This window comes from Epinephelus moara, chromosome 5, assembly GCF_006386435.1.
Source record: "Epinephelus moara isolate mb chromosome 5, YSFRI_EMoa_1.0, whole genome shotgun sequence".
NCBI lineage: Eukaryota > Metazoa > Chordata > Actinopteri > Perciformes > Serranidae > Epinephelus > Epinephelus moara.
Window position 1 is genome coordinate 19,806,009 of NC_065510.1, and position 19,170 is coordinate 19,825,178.

At 41.0% G+C, this 19,170-nt stretch overlaps 2 protein-coding genes across 4 annotated transcripts in view; one reads left to right on the forward strand and one right to left on the reverse strand.

Moving 5' to 3' along the window:
- The window catches only part of glb1 (galactosidase, beta 1), an 82,073-nt gene that overhangs the window by 59,620 nt on the left and 3,283 nt on the right, over positions 1-19,170 (forward strand). Inside the window, exons 2-11 of one of the 3 annotated variants that reach the window (XM_050043862.1) lie at positions 11,608-11,640; positions 12,183-12,352; positions 14,716-14,866; positions 16,699-16,759; positions 16,849-16,943; positions 17,063-17,243; positions 17,467-17,525; positions 17,620-17,741; positions 18,246-18,286; positions 18,414-18,526. In XM_050043862.1, the coding sequence (XP_049899819.1) occupies positions 11,608-11,640; positions 12,183-12,352; positions 14,716-14,866; positions 16,699-16,759; positions 16,849-16,943; positions 17,063-17,243; positions 17,467-17,525; positions 17,620-17,741; positions 18,246-18,286; positions 18,414-18,526 (1,026 nt within the window). Of the gene's footprint in view, positions 1-11,424; positions 11,641-12,182; positions 12,353-14,715; positions 14,867-16,698; positions 16,760-16,848; positions 16,944-17,062; positions 17,244-17,466; positions 17,526-17,619; positions 17,742-18,245; positions 18,287-18,413; positions 18,527-19,170 lie in introns of those variants that run through there. The other 2 variants (XM_050043863.1, XM_050043861.1) reach the window with 2 other exon arrangements.
- Positions 1,838-7,588, reverse strand: LOC126389925 (polyunsaturated fatty acid 5-lipoxygenase-like). Its single transcript, XM_050043900.1, has 5 exons — positions 7,436-7,588; positions 3,221-3,419; positions 2,468-2,522; positions 2,098-2,167; positions 1,838-1,925 (listed from the first exon to the last, which is right to left on the reverse strand). Exons 1-5 carry the CDS (start codon positions 7,586-7,588, stop codon positions 1,917-1,919), a joined length of 486 nt encoding a protein of 161 aa, XP_049899857.1. The 3' UTR covers positions 1,838-1,916.

Sequence of the window (19,170 nt, forward strand, 5' to 3'; positions counted from 1 at the left end):
TACTCTACCAGTAGACTACCACATCCACCTGTTGCACAAAATGCACACAGCAGTGTTTCCCCTAGGATGGAGTTGTAGCAGCGGAGGTGAAGCACACGCATGAAAAATTATTTTCACATGCGTGAAACTTTTTTGTATGCTTGCAAATCACAGCCTGCTGGGATGTTTCTATGTATCTACTGGCACCAGAAGGGCTCTTTAGGACTAAGTACATACAGTACATGTGTGCACAGTAATGAGCAGGTGAAATGTCTGTCTAGCTTACATATGAGGTGTCTCAAGATGTAGGAACATACAACTGTATTGATTATAANTTTTCACATGCGTGAAACTTTTTTGTATGCTTGCAAATCACAGCCTGCTGGGATGTTTCTATGTATCTACTGGCACCAGAAGGGCTCTTTAGGACTAAGTACATACAGTACATGTGTGCACAGTAATGAGCAGGTGAAATGTCTGTCTAGCTTACATATGAGGTGTCTCAAGATGTAGGAACATACAACTGTATTGATTATAATAAAAGTAAAATGTCACATGACATGCTGCTGTTTTGTGCTATGACCTATTTAAGTGTTGGAAGTTGTTATTTACGTGACAACGCCTGAACGCAACACAAGCTCAGCATGAGTGCCGTGCTGCGCTGCTGTGCGAGCAGCTGTTTGTCTGTGCGTAACAGCAGTCTGTCGATGGTTATTTAGGCTACACACTGTCCATAACAATAACTTTGTGGTTATTTAGGCTACACACTGTCCATAACAATAACTTTGTCAGCTGACAAACTGCACCAGGCTCGAGGTCAGGTTTGGTCAGGAAAATGCGGCCCGAGCCGCTCTAGCGTGCTCACCTATGTGTGTGGTGGAACTCCGCCGTGCGCAATACAGAGAGGAGAGGAGAATTGTTAACGCGTGACCATGTAGAGACAGAAATGACACAATGACATAACACCATAAATAGCATATTGTTATATTAGTATATGAAGCGTCCGTCGTGCAAAATAATATCAGTGGGGGCTGTGGGCAGGACATTGTTACACAGCTGTGCCTGTGACTTCAGGCAGAGAGACCGCTGCATCAGAGCCGAAGGAGCACGTTTTAAAATACATTTATTTTATCAATTAGTTATTAACTTTTACTATTTTTAGCAACTTGCCCGACCTTGAGTTTCACTTGCCCCAGGCAATCGGGCAATCCTTATTGTTGAGCCCTGCTAAAGTTACTTAGTATACTAATTAAAGGGATACTTTGTAAATTTTCAACCAGGTCTGTGTCACTGCAGTGTGGGGAGTGTGTGCAGATGAACAGTATTTAGTTTCCCAAATACATGAGCACATATAATCATCTGGCAGAAATTTAGTTGGCAGACAGGCAGGGAGCACTGGGAGCTGGCAGCACAGGGGAAACCTTAAAACTTTGCATGTCTTTTTGCCGTGTTTCTGATTTTCCTGTAATGCCAGTGCTCACACTTAATTTAAGTTTCATTCAACACTTCTGTTTCACCAATGCTTAAATTTGTCATCTTTTTACAGCCATTTTTTCACTGCTGTTATTACTTTTTTGTATTTACATTTATTTGTATGGTTTTTGTTTTTAAAAAATTTCTCATCAACATCTGTCTTTTTTCTAATATTTTTTTTACATCTGATCTCTTGTCTGGCCTTTGTTTGGCATTATTGTTTGGCCTCTATTCTGGGGTGCTTTAAAATGTATTCCTCTTATTATTATTATTATTATTATTATTATTATTATTATTATTATTATTATTATTATTATATCCTGCATACAGTATCAACTATTCAATTGAATTACCATGATAACATAGTACCTGATAAGTCAGTCCGTTTGCCAGTGAACACCCTCTTGATATCATCAATACAAGTCCAGTTCTCCTTGGACTTAGCAAATCCTGTCAGCTTCAGTTCAGCCAGTCTACAAAAAAAAGAAAAGAAAAGAGTGAGTTCATTATGATGCCTTTAATCATTTTGAGAGGCAGGTACTTAGTTACAGAGATAGATAAATAGATATCTGATAGAATCTGAGGACTTCACCCAGTAAATGCAGTGTAAATAAACTCTGCTTTCTTAATGAAGGAGAACTGGACCTCCAAAGGCAGATCAGAGAGCTGTTCTGCCTCCATGCAGTGGGGTATTCCCTCTATATGCTTACGCCAGCTGGGAAAATAGAGAAGAGCAGAGTGGTGAGGAACTGTGGACAATCTGGATACCAGTGTATCTGCAGTTGTTATTTAGAGTGTGCAAGCATAATATAATAATGTTGAAATTTTAATATTGAAAATTAACTGATATTACAGTGTAATCCATTTGATTATACCCTGACAGGTAGCTTAGCGAAAAGAATAGGTTAGCTATTCTATGTCAGGAATATATTCAACCGAAGGTGGAGGAGGTTTGGATGCACGTTAGTTTTGGGGATGCGTAAAGTTCAAATGTGAATAAGCTCTTAGCTCTTACCAATAGTCTTTCTCTCGCTGTTTCAGCTCGTGCAGCGAAACTTTTTCTGGTGTATCTTGAAGAAAGAACCACAAAAAGGTTTAAAATTGTTCATATTTACAGTATGTCCGACTTAATTTGCTTCAGCCTCTGTATTGTCCAGCCTGCAGAACTTGCCTTTCTTTTAGCTGTCTTTCTAGTTCTATCACCATTCTGTTACCATCCTTATTATATATTTAATTTAATTAGTATTTAATTGTTTTTTCTTGTGATATTATTTTTTTCTTGACATTATAATTATTAGTGCAGAGTCTGTATGTTCTCCCCGTGTCAGCGTGGGTTTTCTCCGGGTACTCCGGCTTCCTCCCACAGTCCAAAGACATGCAGGTTAGTTGGTGAGTCTAAATTGTCCGTAGGTGTGAATGTGAGTGTGAATGGTTGTCTGTCTCAATGTGTCAGCCCTGTGATAGTCTGGCGACCTGTCCAGGGTGTACCCTGCCTCTCGCCCAATGTCAGCTGGGATAGGCTCCAGCCCTCGCGCGACCCGCAAGAGGATAAGTGGTTATGAAAATGGATGGATGGATTATAATTATTATTACACTAACATTCTTCATCATCAGTTGTAAATCAGAAGTACATTGATTTGTTTAAAAGGTGCTCTATAATTAAAGACTGACTAAACTTCAGCCTCCTCATTATCTAGCTTGCAGAATTAATGTCTTCTGTGGTCCGTGAACAACGTACAGGATGTCAGACAAGCAAATTTCCACAAACCTTCTCCCTCTCTGAAGCGGTGCACCTTGCTGTCAGTGATCCAGCAGTAGATGGGAAAGTTGTAGGTGTCTCCCTCTGGTGATTTCACTTCCACCTTGTTCACGAACCAATTGTCGTCAATAAGGCGAGACTTTTTCTCTAGCTCTATCAGTTCGAGCTTTCCAATGGAGACAGGGCAGGACACAGTAAAAGTAGACACCTGGAGTAATGACAGAAATGGTGTGAAAACAGTATTACAAGAGTTGAACATAGGAGGAACATAGGAAGGTGGATAAAATAAAACTTGTGCAATGTGCACAATATGTGCACTACATAAAATAAACCTTTTTTTGAGGCTCACTGTGGGGATTTTGTGTTGCATCACCTTTGTGGTTGGAGGTTGATTTGAAGAGCGGCCTATATTCTGTTTTTGCTAGTGGCACAACCAGGAAGTTTTCACAGGGGTGGCCACTAATACCCTTTTTCCATCGAGGAAAGCCATGCCACGCCAAATATTTGTTTCTATTGTTAGTTTAGACGCACCGTGACATGCCAAGCTGTGCCGGAGACGGACCCTCTGTGGAGTAGGGCCAAAAGCCTCAAGCGGGTAGTGGTGACGTCTCGCCGACTGCAGCCAACGCCCCTACAACCCCTCCCCCCAAACAAGGATGTGTGTTGCCAGACTCTACTCACCTCTGTCTGCAGGAGTTTTTAAAAGTCTCTGGGCCAGATCTACTAAAGGTTTGCATGTATAAAAACGTGTGCAAACTCATTGCACATGCAAGAAAATGTACAAACTGATTTACTAACAGTGCGCACTAAGGGTTGCGTCTTTCAAAGGTGCACAATAGCGTGTCTGCATCCAGTTAGTACGTTTGCTGCAATGAACATGCAATATGGGGCGTTTACACGCAATTGTGCGTGTGCTGGGAGGAGAAAATGTAAATATATTAATTTAGCACACGCAATGTGATTTATCAAACCTGGAAGCAATTTTGCTCATAGGAACTGCGCCTATATTTAACATGTATCAAAGGGAGGTGCAAACGGTTTGTATGCGTAATTGCGCAAACATGGCTGCAGTTATTGTTGCAAGAAGGAGACATCGAAATGATGAAAGAAGATGCAGAGAACGTATGGTTCACCCTCGTGTGAAGCAAGCAACACGGGCTGGAACAGAATGTCATGCCGGAGGAGAACTCCTCTCTGACACACACACACACACACACACACACACACACACACACACACACATTGAACACGCGATTGAATGAATGAATGAACACTGGAAGCGGTTCAGCCGCAGTCCCGCTGGCTGGCGCGGTCACTGTTGAGATTACATTCGTTTTTTTATTACTAACAAAATGTTTTTTTATTGACCGTATGAATAGTTTTGTTTTCAAATAAATATTTGGAAACGAAAATGTATGCTATGGTGTACTTTTACAGAGTTTTGCAATATGTATAGCAGCCTATTGTATGTATCAAAATGTACAATTTTCAGCAGCGGTCGGAGGTATAATCAACATCTACTGAAAAAAAGATGATTGAAGTCACTTTCTAGATTCCAAACATTATTATCAAACGAAATACACAGTCTCATTAACGTCTAATTATATTAAGCCACGCAAAATCATATTAAAGACACATTGTTTCAGTCACAAAATATATAGGCTAGAGCTCTAACATTTATCGTGGCAAAAAAACTAAACTAAACAGTTCTTTATCGTATAGCCTATTTGACACAAAATGAATATTCACAGCCAATATAAGAAAACTTAAACGTGACAGTTGAGTGTATTAGGCTATTTGTGTTTCCTTTTACACAGGTGGAACTTGCCTGCTGTGCGCACCTCTCCTCCCTCTCCGGTCCCTGGCTGTTGGTCACAGATTTCTTCCCATATAGCGTTTCTTTGTGAGACAGTCAGGTTTCTTTGCTGCAGCTCATTTAAGTGTTTATTGGCCTCATCTAGCAACATCTCTAATTGGGTCGAATTTCAATTGGCACTTTCTCTCCAAACTCGCCATGCTGCAAACCATAAAAAATGCAAAACCCTCATTTAAATAGGGTGTCTCCAATACGTTTGCACCTCTTGTCATTTGCGCAAGCACTCTTAGTAAATCACCCGCAAACCGCGTTTCACCCCCTCATGCAAAATTCTAGATTGCGCAGGCAAATTAGTACGAGCAAATTGGGATCTTAGTAGATCCGGCCCTCTGTGTGTTCAGCTCTCAGTATATTTGTAGCATCTGACTGAATCTCTGGTGTTTGCAGTTTAGTTTCTCTCCTGCATCCTGTTTTTACTTTAGATTTCTGCTTTATTTTATTGTTTTAGTTTAGCAAATACTGATTTATTTTTTAACAAATATTTAAAGTTAACTTAGCATTTTCTAAAATGTCTTTGCGTTATTCTGGTACCTGTTGCTCTGTCCGTGTCTCTGAGGACTAACAACCAGTCTAAGCTAAAGTTTTGTCTTCAGCAACTGTGTGTTGAACATGGAACCAGAACAAAAAGGGATTGTTCCTGTTGCCAAAGGTACCATTGATATGAGAAATAAAACCACAAGAGTTTCACGAGACGTAGCCGAAAAAGTATCAAATCAGAATTTGCAGAAGAGAATGACACCTTGACTGACAGGTCCGACACTCAACGTCAGTACGTGATATCCCTGTCTATGCCCGTCTGACTTCATTCTCAATCTACAGTAGACAATTGCTCGTTATAAAATTAACTCAGCAACAAACCTTGAAATATGTATTTAGTCATTAGGGCTGAGAATGTGTTACTGATTTACTGTACTTCCTTTATATCATATAAAAAAATGAATTCCCAAAGTTATGTCTTTTACTCCTCCTCTATATTACTATTACTAAAGTCTGCTGCTAAATTCAGCATCATGTTTCGCTCAGAACAGTTTTTAATTAAATCAGAAGTTAAAAAACATGTAAACGCAGACAAGCGGAGGATTAGCTGGAAAACATCACATTTATTCACTTTACATGGAGCTAGAGTTCATACTGAATTATGTTAAACGTTTGCTGAATGTGTTAGTGTCTCTTAATAAGTCATCAAAAATCATAAATCATCTTTGGAAGGAGCAGAAGTTTAACAATTAATATATTTAACAATATTTTAACGCAGCAAGGCAAGCTAATTGCTAGCGTGCTCAGTTGCTTTGAGGTGGCTGTCAGAGATGGCAGAGGTATAGTCACATAATCCTGTTTGAGCTATATCAGGTGGTGTGTTCCATGTTTTATTTCCCAGTTGATCTTGGAAAGAATAATAGAGTAGTGTAAACAAACTGTTACGCTTTGGTTCAACGCCAGAAGTTGCACCCATAATTCAAGGTATCATGGGAGCTAGGAATAAGGTGGATAGCAAATGTAATTTGTCATTACTGAAATAGTGCAATTTTGTTAGCAGCTTTTCTTCAATACAGGCAAGTCTGATTATATGGCAGGGAGAAAATTGGAAGCAGAAACAGCCACAGTGAGATGTTAGATGAAGAGTTGCAGACAGCAGGCTCTTACAGCACCTTTGCATCACTCAAGACAAGCCATCATCAATTTAAGACACACCTTCAGGAAGACAGTCCCTGACTGCGGTAAAGTTGGAAAGATATTCGAACTTCCGGGATCAATAACTCTTCAGTGAAACGTTGTTAAAACACAAAACACGCATACTTTCAATCGTAGTAAGATAGACAACGAGCTACAACATAATATTCATCAAAATGAGCCGTCCTCGGAGCCACACCAAGATAACTGGCATTTACGTGCAGCCGGCTGTGAGCGCAGCGGCAGGGACCGTCTACAAGGTGCAACACCGAAAAGAGAAATTACAAAAATATTCAATAACGTCACTATAATACAGTGTAGTGTCACCAAACTCACGCCACACTTCATTGGTCTGCTACAGACTCTACTACAACACTTGGTTTGAAAGGCAGGCATTCTACATAATTTCTAGGAATTTTTATCAGGAATATTAATCAATAATTTCAATATGATGCAGTGTAGTGTCACCAAACTCACTCCACACTTCATTGGTCTCCTACAGAGACTGGGCTGATGGCCCAAACCAAAGCAAAACAAACCAAGCCAAGGCAGCCCATGACTGTCGAAAAGGGGCATAAAAAACTTGGGATGGCACACTCAAACCTATCTCATAATCTAGATAGAACTTGCTAAGCATGTTATAAATTTAAACCCAGAGTGTGATATTTCAGACTTACAGCTCCATGGGTGAAGGATAAATCCCCTACTAAGCTTGCCAGCCGCTTGCGTTTACTTTCGCCATCATTTCCTACCAGTTTAATGAAGACCATGTCAAGAGTGCCGGCAAAGCGGAGCTTGCCAGTGTATACAGTCACTTCATAATCTGCCATTTTCACTCTGGAATAATAAGAGAATAGTAATGAGAAAGCATTCCTTTATAAATGTTTTTTAACATTTAACAGGACCTACACACATTCATTAATGGAGATATGTCAGAGCCAGGTTGGAGGTGAACTTGCACCTCTCCAGCTGAGCTACTGCAACCCTAACCATTCTCACCACTGAGTAGGTTAACTGTCACTAGACGAGACTGAGTGCAAAAAATAAATACTGGCATCACAATGAAAATAGCATGAGTAAAAAGTAGCTTACAATATCTAATATCATATTTGTCTTCTCTCACCAATCTATTTCAGTCTAGTAATTGCTAACTGAAAAAAATAGAAAGCATTTCTCACTTGTTTATGAGACCAAGAAGCTCCTTTGGTGAAGTTGATCACTGATTCCTCTGTTTATACATACAGTTTTGTGGGAGTGTCTAATCACTTAAAGGAAATAGTCAGCCCTGCTGATGAAATGTTGGACATGTATGACCACTTACTGCACATGCAAAACAACAGAATCACCATGCAAATAATGACAAACCAGCTTAAGTGTGAGACCATCACAGTTGACTAAAAATATTAATTCTGATGACGTGTTAACAACAACAGAAAAATGTTCACCTGCACAGTTTATCCAGATTGTTCAGATAGTTAACAACTGCAACATGATAGTAAACAGTTTCTATTACATGGAAAATAATTACAGTAGAATATTGTGGAGTTGGCAGCACTAGCTGTCAAACGTGCATGTAGTATGATGGAGTGTCACAGAGAAACCGACTCAGTATTTTGCAAAAAAGATCAAAACTCAAAAGGTTCAATAGAGTTACATGTATCAACTCAAAGAAGCCATTACCATCAAAATAATAAGTCCACCCATCACAATTTCTGAGGAAGAGGTGGGGTGCAGATAGGTGCAGCCATGGATGAATGCCATCACCCAACCATTTCTTATTCAGCTCTGGCTGAAGGAGAAGGATTACAGCAATCATTCCAGCAGATAGACTCTGACAGTGTTTGTGTTTGACATACGACATTCACATGTGAAAGGCAAACAGGCCTGCACCACAAAAACTAAACAGACAGACTGTGTGACAGACTACATTACATCAATAAAAGAGTGCAGACATCTGCCAAAGCCAACAGTCCAGCCAACCAAATATGTCTGGCTTATGTCAACATACGGTTGTGCCTAGCTGAAGCCTCATCGTCTCAGCTGAGCCAACTACATCACTGAGCAGAAGTGCATCTACTGATGAACAAGAGCCTCAAGCTCATGGCAGCACAAGATGTAAATAACAATGGTGTCCTCCTCGGCTGAGCCCTAACGTAATAACTAATCTCTGAACAGATATCGGCATATGTACAAAGAATCTGTGAATGGTAAATGGACCTGCATTTGTATAGCACCTTTTCTAGTCATATAGACATTCACCCATTCACACACTGGTGGCTGAGGCTACGATACAAGCCATCAGTTTTTAACACACTCACACACCGATGGAGGCATCATCGGGAGCAATTTGGGGTTCAGTATCTTACTCAAGGATACTTCAACATACAGACTGGAGGAGCCAGGGATCAACCTGCTGATCTTCCAATTGGTGGACGACCCGCTCTACCTCTGAGCCACAGCCGCTCTGTAGGCAACAGGCAAGATTTTGGAAGTGCTCTGGTTTCTGTTTTTTTGCTCCATTTGTAACCTTTGTAACCATTTGTAACCTGAGTAGTTTGATAATGTCTTTTTTTCGATGTTTAAGCACGTCAAGCTGAGTGCCAACTAGCTCTATTATATTCAAGAGAAGGCAGACATCTCTACGGCCGATATCTCCACCACTCTGCAACTCACATCAAAAAATCTAGACTGATAACCAGCACTGCAGGTTAGAAGAACATACAAAAACAACACACAGCCTACATAAATAACTTGAATGTGGGTGTGTTTGCATAATGCTGACACTTCTTTTACTTCTAAGGTTCATTTCCTGGAACCACCACGTGTCGTCTCCAGGCTCCACTGATAACAGCGATATTTCAGAAAACTGCACTCCTGCCTCATTGCTTTCTGAGGAAGAGGTGGGGTGCAGATAGATGCAGCCGTGGATCAATTCCACCGCCCACCATGCTGAAGCTGAATGAGAAAGATTGCGCCAATCATTTGGGCACACAGCGTTACATTTGCTAACAGTGTTTGTGAGCATTCAGGTGTAAAAGGCAAACAGGCCTGTGCCACAAAAACTTAACGAAGACAAAAAGCCTGTGTGAAAGACAGCATCACGTCAATTATAGCCAACTAGAACCGCACTCAGAGAGCAAGTGATGTTACAATTGTACCCATTCTCCCATGAAACCACTGTCCCTGAGTGCTCCATAACTGCTCTGTGTATGAAGTTTGAGCAACTACATTTCAATCAGGAGAGACCGAATAATGAAGTAAATTTAATATTTAATAGAAAATATGAGTGTTTAGATCAGCAGATGATTTGTGCTGATTAAGATTTAGCAGAAGTCTTTGGTGCTTGGACACTAGAGGGAGATATTTTGTGATCAAGTGACGTCTGAGTGGCAGCAGGATAAATCCCCCCACGAAGTCCAGACACTGGTGGTGGTGGCTGCTGAATACTTACATTATACTATTCTAATACTAAAGGTATACTACTGTTATACTTGAATTGCACTATTTTTATCCTTAATACATACTCAAATTATACTTTGCCTATACTTACAGTACACTACTCCTACACTTACATTATACTTGAATTGCACTATTCATACACACAAATTATACTTTGCATATACTTAAAAGTACATCGCACCTATACTTACATTATACTACACTTATACTTCAAGGTATACCACGGCTACTCAAAGTATACTATTCTTATACTTACATTATACTATTCCTATATGTACAGTACACTAACCTTATACTCACATTTTACTTTTCTTATACCTAAAGTATACTCCTCTTGCTCAGTGTACTACTCTTATGTTTACCACACACAAAGGTATATACAGTAATTTATGAAAGTATACTTTGTAGAATACTGGAAATAAACATACTTAATACTAGTCCACAAGTCTGATTATTTAGCTTGAAGACACTCGAGTAAATGTAGAAAGACATCTCAGACCCTTTCATTATTCAAAACAATAAACTTTATTTTTAACTAAATACTAAACTACACTAAACAACTGAACTTGGGACTTTTTTTCATTTGAACATATAAACTTTCCCATATCTACAAACACACTTTTGAACAAAAACAGCAGAGGAATAGTTTATGTTATACAGCTATACAAGTATACACCCACAAGCCAGCTGTAGTACAGTGCAAGAATACTTCATTTTAAGTGCAGGCAGGGCTTCTATATACTTTCTATACAAATATAGGCTAAATATACTTGCATGTAAGTAAAAGTATAGGCAAAGTATACTTAAACTTTTTCTGTGTACTTGTCAGTATAAACTAAGTATACTTTTGTTTAGTGTATCCCTGATAGTACATTCAAGGTAAACTGAAAGTATACTAACTTAAGTTTTAGTTTAAAAAAGGTATAGTATACTTAAACTACTTTTTGGTAAGGGATAGTTTGTGGTCTACAGGTTTCCATCTGCATGTTTCCCCTTAAAACAATCTCACCAGACCTTTTTTTCATTTGTAATTTTAACACTGTGTGTATTAAAGTTGGTTTTGCAGATTTGACTCCTTACTGTTTAAACTCACGCCATCATCATCTCACCTCAAGCACCTTAAATAAATGCGTGGCACTGCCACCTACTGATCAAACCGCGTTGGTACACCACAGGAATAAAACATCACATGATTTTACTTCCGCAACTCATGCTGCCACACTCATTCAAAACATCACAGGGTAATCAGGGAAGTAAGAGCGTTAGCTGACTGCGTTCATGTAAACTCTGCATGAAGAGATACCTTAATCCAATTCTGCATTTAAACCGGACAGTGTGAGTCTTGTGAGGACACATGATGCCTCTGCTCAGGTTTGGGAATATCCTGCTACTGCTGCTGCTGCTGGTCCTGTGTGGACACTCAGTAAGTGACGTTACCTCTGTGTTTTTAAAGGTTTCTATTCTCTGTTGTCGACATTTGAGGAGCTGTATCTGCAGCCTCATCCCAATACCATTAAAGACTGATCAAAGCAGATGATAATATCCGGTTTTATAAACGCCCTGCCAGCGAAGATCAAAACAAAGGAATAGGTGTCAGATTAATTTGCATCTATTTAAATACAAAGACAAGCTCTACATGAATGTTAGTGTGAGTTATGACTACTTTTTGATGGTGCTAAAGGCATGTTAGCATCAGTAATGTTGGGTTAAATCAATTTCATAAAATAAATGCTTTGTTTATCAAACTCTTCTGTGTGTGTGTGTGTGTGTGTGTGTGTGTGTGTGTGTGTGTGTGTACATGTAGTCTATGTGGTCTCAAACACCATTTAATGGACAGCCAAGGTTACCACGTCTGAATGACAGTCAGCTGAGACATCAGCCCTGCACCATAAAAAAATACTGTGGACCTTTAACCACTTAAAAACACACACTGACTTATGATGACTGTCATGTGTCTACCTGCAGCTCGGGGCACCTCGTACATTCAGCGTGGACTACCAGAACGACTGCTTTCGGAAAGATGGGGAAGAGTTCCGTTACATATCGGGGAGCATCCATTACAGCCGGATCCCCAGAGTCTACTGGAAGGATCGGCTGCTCAAGATGTACATGGCAGGACTGAACGCCATCCAGACGTAGGTTTAACTCAGGTCTTGCTCTCTTTGTGCTTTGGTTTGTTGTTTCAGTACAGGAGAGTTCAAACTTAGGTTAGAGGATTGAGGAGCACTTGGTTGTGCCCAAGTCACTCACCTAAATGGCATCATGTCAGCAGCTGCATGAGCTACAGTGTAGTGATGTTTAGAAATAAGCAGCAGAAAATGAATATGCTATAATTCTGATAGTGGATTGATCATTTTCCAAGACAAAGTGCCATAAGTCTCCAGCCCCATCTTCTTAAATGTGAATATTTTCTGGTTCTCGGTCTTCTGTGATTGAAAACTGAACATCTTTGGGTGTCAGACTGCTGGTCGGAGAAAGAAAGATATTTGAAGATGTAACCATGGGCTGTCAGAAGTTGTGATGGAGATTTTTCACTATGTTTGCAATGCGATTAATTGCTATTAATTCACTGGAATTGCATTTTTAGTCAGCAACTTGGGTCCATGTTTATTTACTGTCAGCTGATGTCATTCACATACACTGCAAAACATAACAGGAAATACAAAGGGACCCATTCAAAATGTTTATGTTGTCAAGTTTGAAACAGTCTGTAATGAAAAGAATCCAGAGCCATCATATGCATCCTCCAGCTGGAGCAAAATCCACTTGGATGTGAGGGCGTATGTTTTTATAATAGTGTTGTCACGATACCAAAATCTTTGTTTTGGTACCCAAACCAATATGAATTTCGATACTTTTCGGTACTTTGCCTAAGGAAAAGTCTTTTTGGCTACAAACCTTTAGAACAATAAATAGTAGGGGTGTAACGGTACCAAAAAAATCATGGTTCGGTAAGTACCTCGGTACGGACGTCACGGTTTGGTAACTCAAATGTTCCACCAAGTTTGTGTTGTCTCGTGTTGTCTCCCTTTGCGAGGCAGACTTTCTCTTGTCTTTTTTCACGTGCGCCAGCTGCGAATGTTGATACAGGTGTTGTCATACACACCACTTGTGCAATCTGTGCTCCAATAGGAACAAGAAAGGCGTTTGTGTGCATAAATGAGTAAAATAAATTAACTAAATTAATGAATTGAATCAATTTCAAAGTACCGGTATTTTCCAAATGCAGTATAGTACCGTTTGGAATACTCTAGTACCGCGGTACTATTTTAGTACCGGTATACCGTGCAACACTACTTTATAATCTTCGATAGTGGATTTAAAAAAAAAAGCTTAATTTCATACGTCAGTTCAATGTAATCGTCATTTGTAGACCAGATACAACAATCACATCTATTGAGAGGCCATTAAACCACATAAAGATTCACAAACCTCCTCCAGGTATTGGGCGGCAAGTGGTTAGCATTGTCACCTCACAGCAAGAGGGTCCCTGGTTCGAACCCCGGGGTGGAGGAGCCCCTGTGTCCAGGGTCTGCATGTTTCCTGTGTGTCAACGTGGGTTTTCCCCGGGGTACTCCCGTTTCCTCCCACAGGTTAATTGGTGACTCTTGTATTTGCTCATAGGTGTGAAAGTGAGCGTGAATTGTTGTCTGTCTCTATGTCTCAGCCCTGTTATAGTCTGGTGACCTGTCCAGGGTGTACCCCACCTCCCGCCCAATGTTAGCTGGGATAGGCTCCAGCCCCCGCCCTGACCCCAACAGGATAAGCGGTCACGGAAAAATGAATGAATGCATGAATGAAAGATTCCCAAATCTCCTCAAAGTGCGGGGAACTGACAGCACATCCATCCATCCATTTTCTAACTGCTCATCCTCTTGAGGGTCGTGGAGGGGCTGGAGCTTATCCCAGCTGACACTGGGCGAGAGGCAGGGTACACCCTGGACAGGTCACCAGACTATCGCAGGGCTGACACATAGAGACAAACAACCATTCACGCTCACATTCACACCTATGGACAACTTAGAGTCACCAATTAACCTGCGTGTCTTTGGACTGTGCGAGGAAGCTGGAGTACCTGGAGAAACCCACGCTGACATGAGGAGAACATGCAGACTCCGCACAGAAGGGCTCCCCCACCCTGGATCGAATCAGGAACCCTCTTGCTACTGACAGCACAGTGGACATGATTAAATTATCAGTGGACAGTGGTGTTTGAATCTGTCACACTGGCCCTCTACACCTGACATAAATCTACATGCTTCTAAATTTAAACTGGAATCTGGAAACCAGTTCACTTGATCGACACTCTGTACCAACTCTGTTATGTTTCAGCTGTCCTATTTTTTGTTTCTAATATATGTACCCGGGACTCCCTGTAAAGCAGTATCGATACAGAGTTGACGATCCTGGTCTCTTGTGTACATGAGCCAGCTAAACCCTACATAAAGAACTTGAGTGTGTGTTTGCATAAATACTGACACCCCTCTCATGTTGAAAGGTACATTCCCTGGAACTACCATGAGGAGTCTCCAGGTCGGTACAACTTCAGTGAAGACAGGGATTTGGAGCATTTCCTTCAGCTGGCCCAAGACATCGGTTTAATGGTGATCCTTCGTCCTGGACCCTACATATGTGCAGAGTGGGACATGGTGAGTGCGGCTGTCAGTAAATGTTCACATTTAGAGTTTTTCCTGGTACTTTGAGACAGTTGGGAAACACTGAACATGTTGAACTCCTTTTCCACTGCATTTATCCAACAGATATAGTTACTAGTTCCTTTGAAGGTCAAGATCATACACACAACATCTGATAATCTTCAGGACTTGATTTTGGGATTCTAATAATACCTTTTGAGGCTCAGTAGGGTTTGGCCCCCAGTTATATAACTGAGCTTCTGACTCCCTGTGCTCCAAGTCGTAACCTCTAATCATGGGGGGATTATGATGCAGTGGGCCCCTGGTCACAGATATGCAAAAGGCCCCACCACCTCTCCTACATAGGAGCAAGACACACAGATTTGTGGTGATTTGGCGTCTCTTTGGGGTCGTTTTGTGTCTTATTGAGGCAATTTTGTGTCTTTTTTGGTTGTTTTGTGTCTCTTTAAAGCCATTTTGAAGCTATTTGTAGTCATTTTGAATCTCTTCCGGGTCAGTACGATTTAATTTGAGTGAGATTTTGCAGGTGAAGGCCAGGGGGGTCCCTGTCATTTTGGGCCCTTGGGCCTGTGCCCAGTAGGCCCATTCAGTAATCCATCTATGCCTGAGAACTTCAAGCTTACCCTCACTTATTGTCCCTCAGTCAAGACTTGTTACCAAAGGTTATTCTCTGCCTGAGGAGATCAGGCTTGCTAGCACATTAGCTGTTTTTAATTCATTGCTTAAAATATATTTTAAAGCAGCTCTTACCTTTCTTGCATTTCACACAGCACTTAGAAAAATTTGAACATCCACAACTCCCGCCTCCCTCCAAAGTCCCATCCCCCTCCTCCTGCAACTCCACCTCCCTCCAAAGGCCTACTCCCTCCTCCTCCATTACATCCTCATTACATCTGTGATAGACGTAGGCGTTTGCAAGGTAACGTTAGATAGAGAGGAGAGAAAGTGTAACGTTACAACCAAGACAGTCAAACGCAACCCTGGAGTTTTAAAACTCAAACTGGCAACAAACAAGCGAGCGGTTACGTCAGTCAGAAGCCTCCACGTGGGGAAGACAGACAGGACGCTCGGCCAATCAATGCATTGGTCGGAGTTTTCTTAGAACATTATGAGAATGGTATAATTATGAGTTTTTATCTCTGGTGGAATTCACTTACATTTTAGTGTGCCATCAGCTTATTAATAGCAGTTTAACCTAAACAAAGAAAAGCGCAAAATTTCCAGAAAGGTAAGTGTCGCTTTAAAAGGAAAGCCTTTTCTCTTAATGCCTGATTTTTAACTTTTGTGTTTTATTTTCTTTTGTTCTGTTTTCCTCTCTGTGTACTTTTTCCTCTTAGCTCTTAACATTGTTTTTTATCATTGTAGCTATATTTTTATTGTTTTATTTTACTGCACTTTGTGAAGCACTTTGTAACCTTTAGATAAGTGCTATACAAATAAAGTCATAATTATCTATAATTATCTCCTCCTCAGCCAGTTAGGATATTAAAATACTGCTCACAGAGTAATGCATTAGTAACAATAAGCCAATAATATTGTAACATATACATATAACAACACTTTTCTGGGGGGGGGGCTTTGGGAGAAGTATAGATACATGGATGGGCAGAAGAGGATTACGCTGCTGGAGTGGTTTTATGTATCTATGTATGTTTTTGTATTTGTGCTCCAGTACGAGAACCATCTAATCTGCAGTAACTGCTGTCAATTAAAGTGGACAGCAATCACTGATCTTTGAGTAGGACAAGTGTTCAGAGAATGTTTGATACGCCGTTTCAGTTGCACCAAAAACCATCTGCCTTTGTTTGTGTTATTCTGTAAACCAGGGTGGGCTGCCTGCCTGGCTTCTCAACAAGAAAGACATTGTGCTGCGGTCTTCAGATCCAGGTGAGAGTCACAGAAAAACAGGATGAACGATAAAATATAGTCCCATTGCATGCTGCAGCACATACAACAGTATGATTTGTGTGTTTCAGATTACATCGCAGCAGTAGATAAGTGGATGGCGAAGTTGCTGCCGATGATGAAGCCTTATCTCTACCAGAACGGTGGTCCTATCATCACCGTACAGGTGAGTGTGGAGTCCTTGGCTGATTTCTGCAGGTTTGTGTTTGTTCATTAAGTATTATCACAGTTCTTATTTCAGTAACGAAAATAATATCTCCCTCCTGCTGTGCCTGTGTTTGGTAGGTGGAGAATGAATATGGCAGTTATTTCGCCTGTGACTACAACTACCTGCGTCACCTCACCAAGCTGTTCCGGTCTCACCTGGGCGAGGATGTGGTGCTCTTCACCACGGATGGAGCTGGGCTCGGCTACCTCAAGTGTGGCTCGATACAAGCTCTCTACGCCACTGTTGACTTTGGGCCAGGTAGGTGTCAGGTGTCTAGACAGTGTCATTTACAGCAAATATTGATAAAAGTTTGGTTACATGTCGTAAACGCACCTTGAGATGAACGTTACATGACGCCTCACAGCAGTCAGCTTCTTGTTTTTCCCCACATTGACTTCATGTTATGTGTTAGATTAGTCAGGAGTCATGAGGAAGTCGCACAGATACATGTGAGCTTATCTTTTTGTGTTGATCCTGTTAGGTGGAAATGTGACCGCTGCCTTTGCTGCTCAGAGACACGCTGAACCTCATGGACCTCTGGCAAGTATTTCCCCCAATATGGTTTGTGACTTTTAAACTAAATTGCAGTTTCTTTTAGACACTCATACAGTAGGGTTTTGTCCTACATCAACAGGTGAACTCTGAATTTTACACCGGCTGGCTGGACCACTGGGGGTCACCTCACTCTGTCGTGTCATCTGCCAGAGTGGCCAAGTCCCTCAATGAGATTCTGGCCATGGGAGCAAACGTCAACCTGTGAGTCTACAGATTTCTAGGACAGTCTTCAACCATAGACTGTGCAGAAAATGGATGATGGATGGCTTGACAGCTCCTAAAAGTGAAGCCAAAATATCTCGATCACCCCTTGGTGGCTGGCTGCAGTATAGGACATAAACCCCGGCTGTTCATTTTGATAAGTTTGGTTTAAATTAGTTATTTAATGTTATAAATAGCAGTGTTACATCATGATTGATAGTTGTGTGTGTCAATTGGCTCCACTCCCTTACCGTTACTGATCAGCCTCAATTCCAAATGACTTCACCAGCGCAAGATGGCAGCAGATATTTTGGCTTCATTTTTGTACAGTGGGATGAAGTGGAGATGCATTGTCCATCTTTATATACGGTCTATAGTTGAGACACACTGATGCCACAGACTATAGAGTTGGACTGAATAAGTGAATAACTGTAATTTAAAGTTTTAAGAATCTACTTGTGCTTTATCTCTGTCTTCATTTCACTTTATTGCCTCTCCACACAGGTACATGTTTATAGGAGGAACAAACTTTGGATACTGGAACGGTGAGTGCACTCTGACAGACTGGTTCGATGAGATGACATAATCATTTTAAGTAACTTACAGCAAAGCTACTCAGGTCTCTGTGGGTACTTGAAGGAGAAACTCACCCTCTGATTGCCTCTACCTTAGGAGCCAACTCACCGTACGGCCCACAGCCCACGAGCTACGACTACGACGCCCCGCTCACAGAAGCAGGAGACCTCACAGAGAAGTACTTTGCCATTCGAGAGGTGATCAAAATGGTAAGAGCTAGATTTGCCCACTGATCTCACTGTCGAATCGTCATAGTTGCAGTGCTAGTTAGGGTGCTAAATGTCTGATTTTATATAGACTTCCTTGGTTTCTCCCAATAAATCAGCCTTTTTTGGTATTACTATATTAAACAACAAATATTTTTCTAACTCATGAACAATTCTCTGTCAAAATCAGCAGGGGAGATGCATATTTGCAGCTTGTATCTCTCTATCTCTCAGAAAAAGTTGAAGGTTTTGATTACAACCACGGAAAGCAAGCAGGGACCAAACTAAGTGAAGGGTTCTGTCTCCTCATCTCCTCTGCTCCTTTTCAGTACTGTGGACAGCGCTACTGCCGCACCTACACACACACTCACATGCATGGAACATGTACTGTCATGAAATAAATTCTATGCCAAGTCAAAGGACAAGTGTTTAATTGGGTGTTTAGCTCTCCTGTCTGGTGTGGAAAAATAGAAACTAATGTTACAAATGAAAATATAGATCAACTAGTCCATACCCATTGGTAGCTTTGTCACCTTCTACCTATGCCAATCCTCAATGCCTATGTGCAGTTTCACATAGATTGACCACGTCAGTGAGTAGAAAAACATAGGACAGACAGAATGACTGACTGACAGAATGACACACTG

What these genes read in the sequence shown, in the direction of transcription:
- LOC126389925 (XM_050043900.1), bottom strand. Translation starts at nt 7,588, where the DNA reads ATGGCAGATTATGAAGTGACTGTATACACTGGCAAGCTCCGCTTTGCC. An exon ending in CCGCTTCAGAGAGGGAGAAG is followed by an intron (nt 2,523 to 3,220) that starts GTTTGTGGAAAT and finishes TCTTTCTTCAAG; the next exon opens with ATACACCAGAAAAAGTTTCG. An exon ending in CAGCGAGAGAAAGACTATTG is followed by an intron (nt 2,168 to 2,467) that starts GTAAGAGCTAAG and finishes CTATTTTCCCAG; the next exon opens with CTGGCGTAAGCATATAGAGG.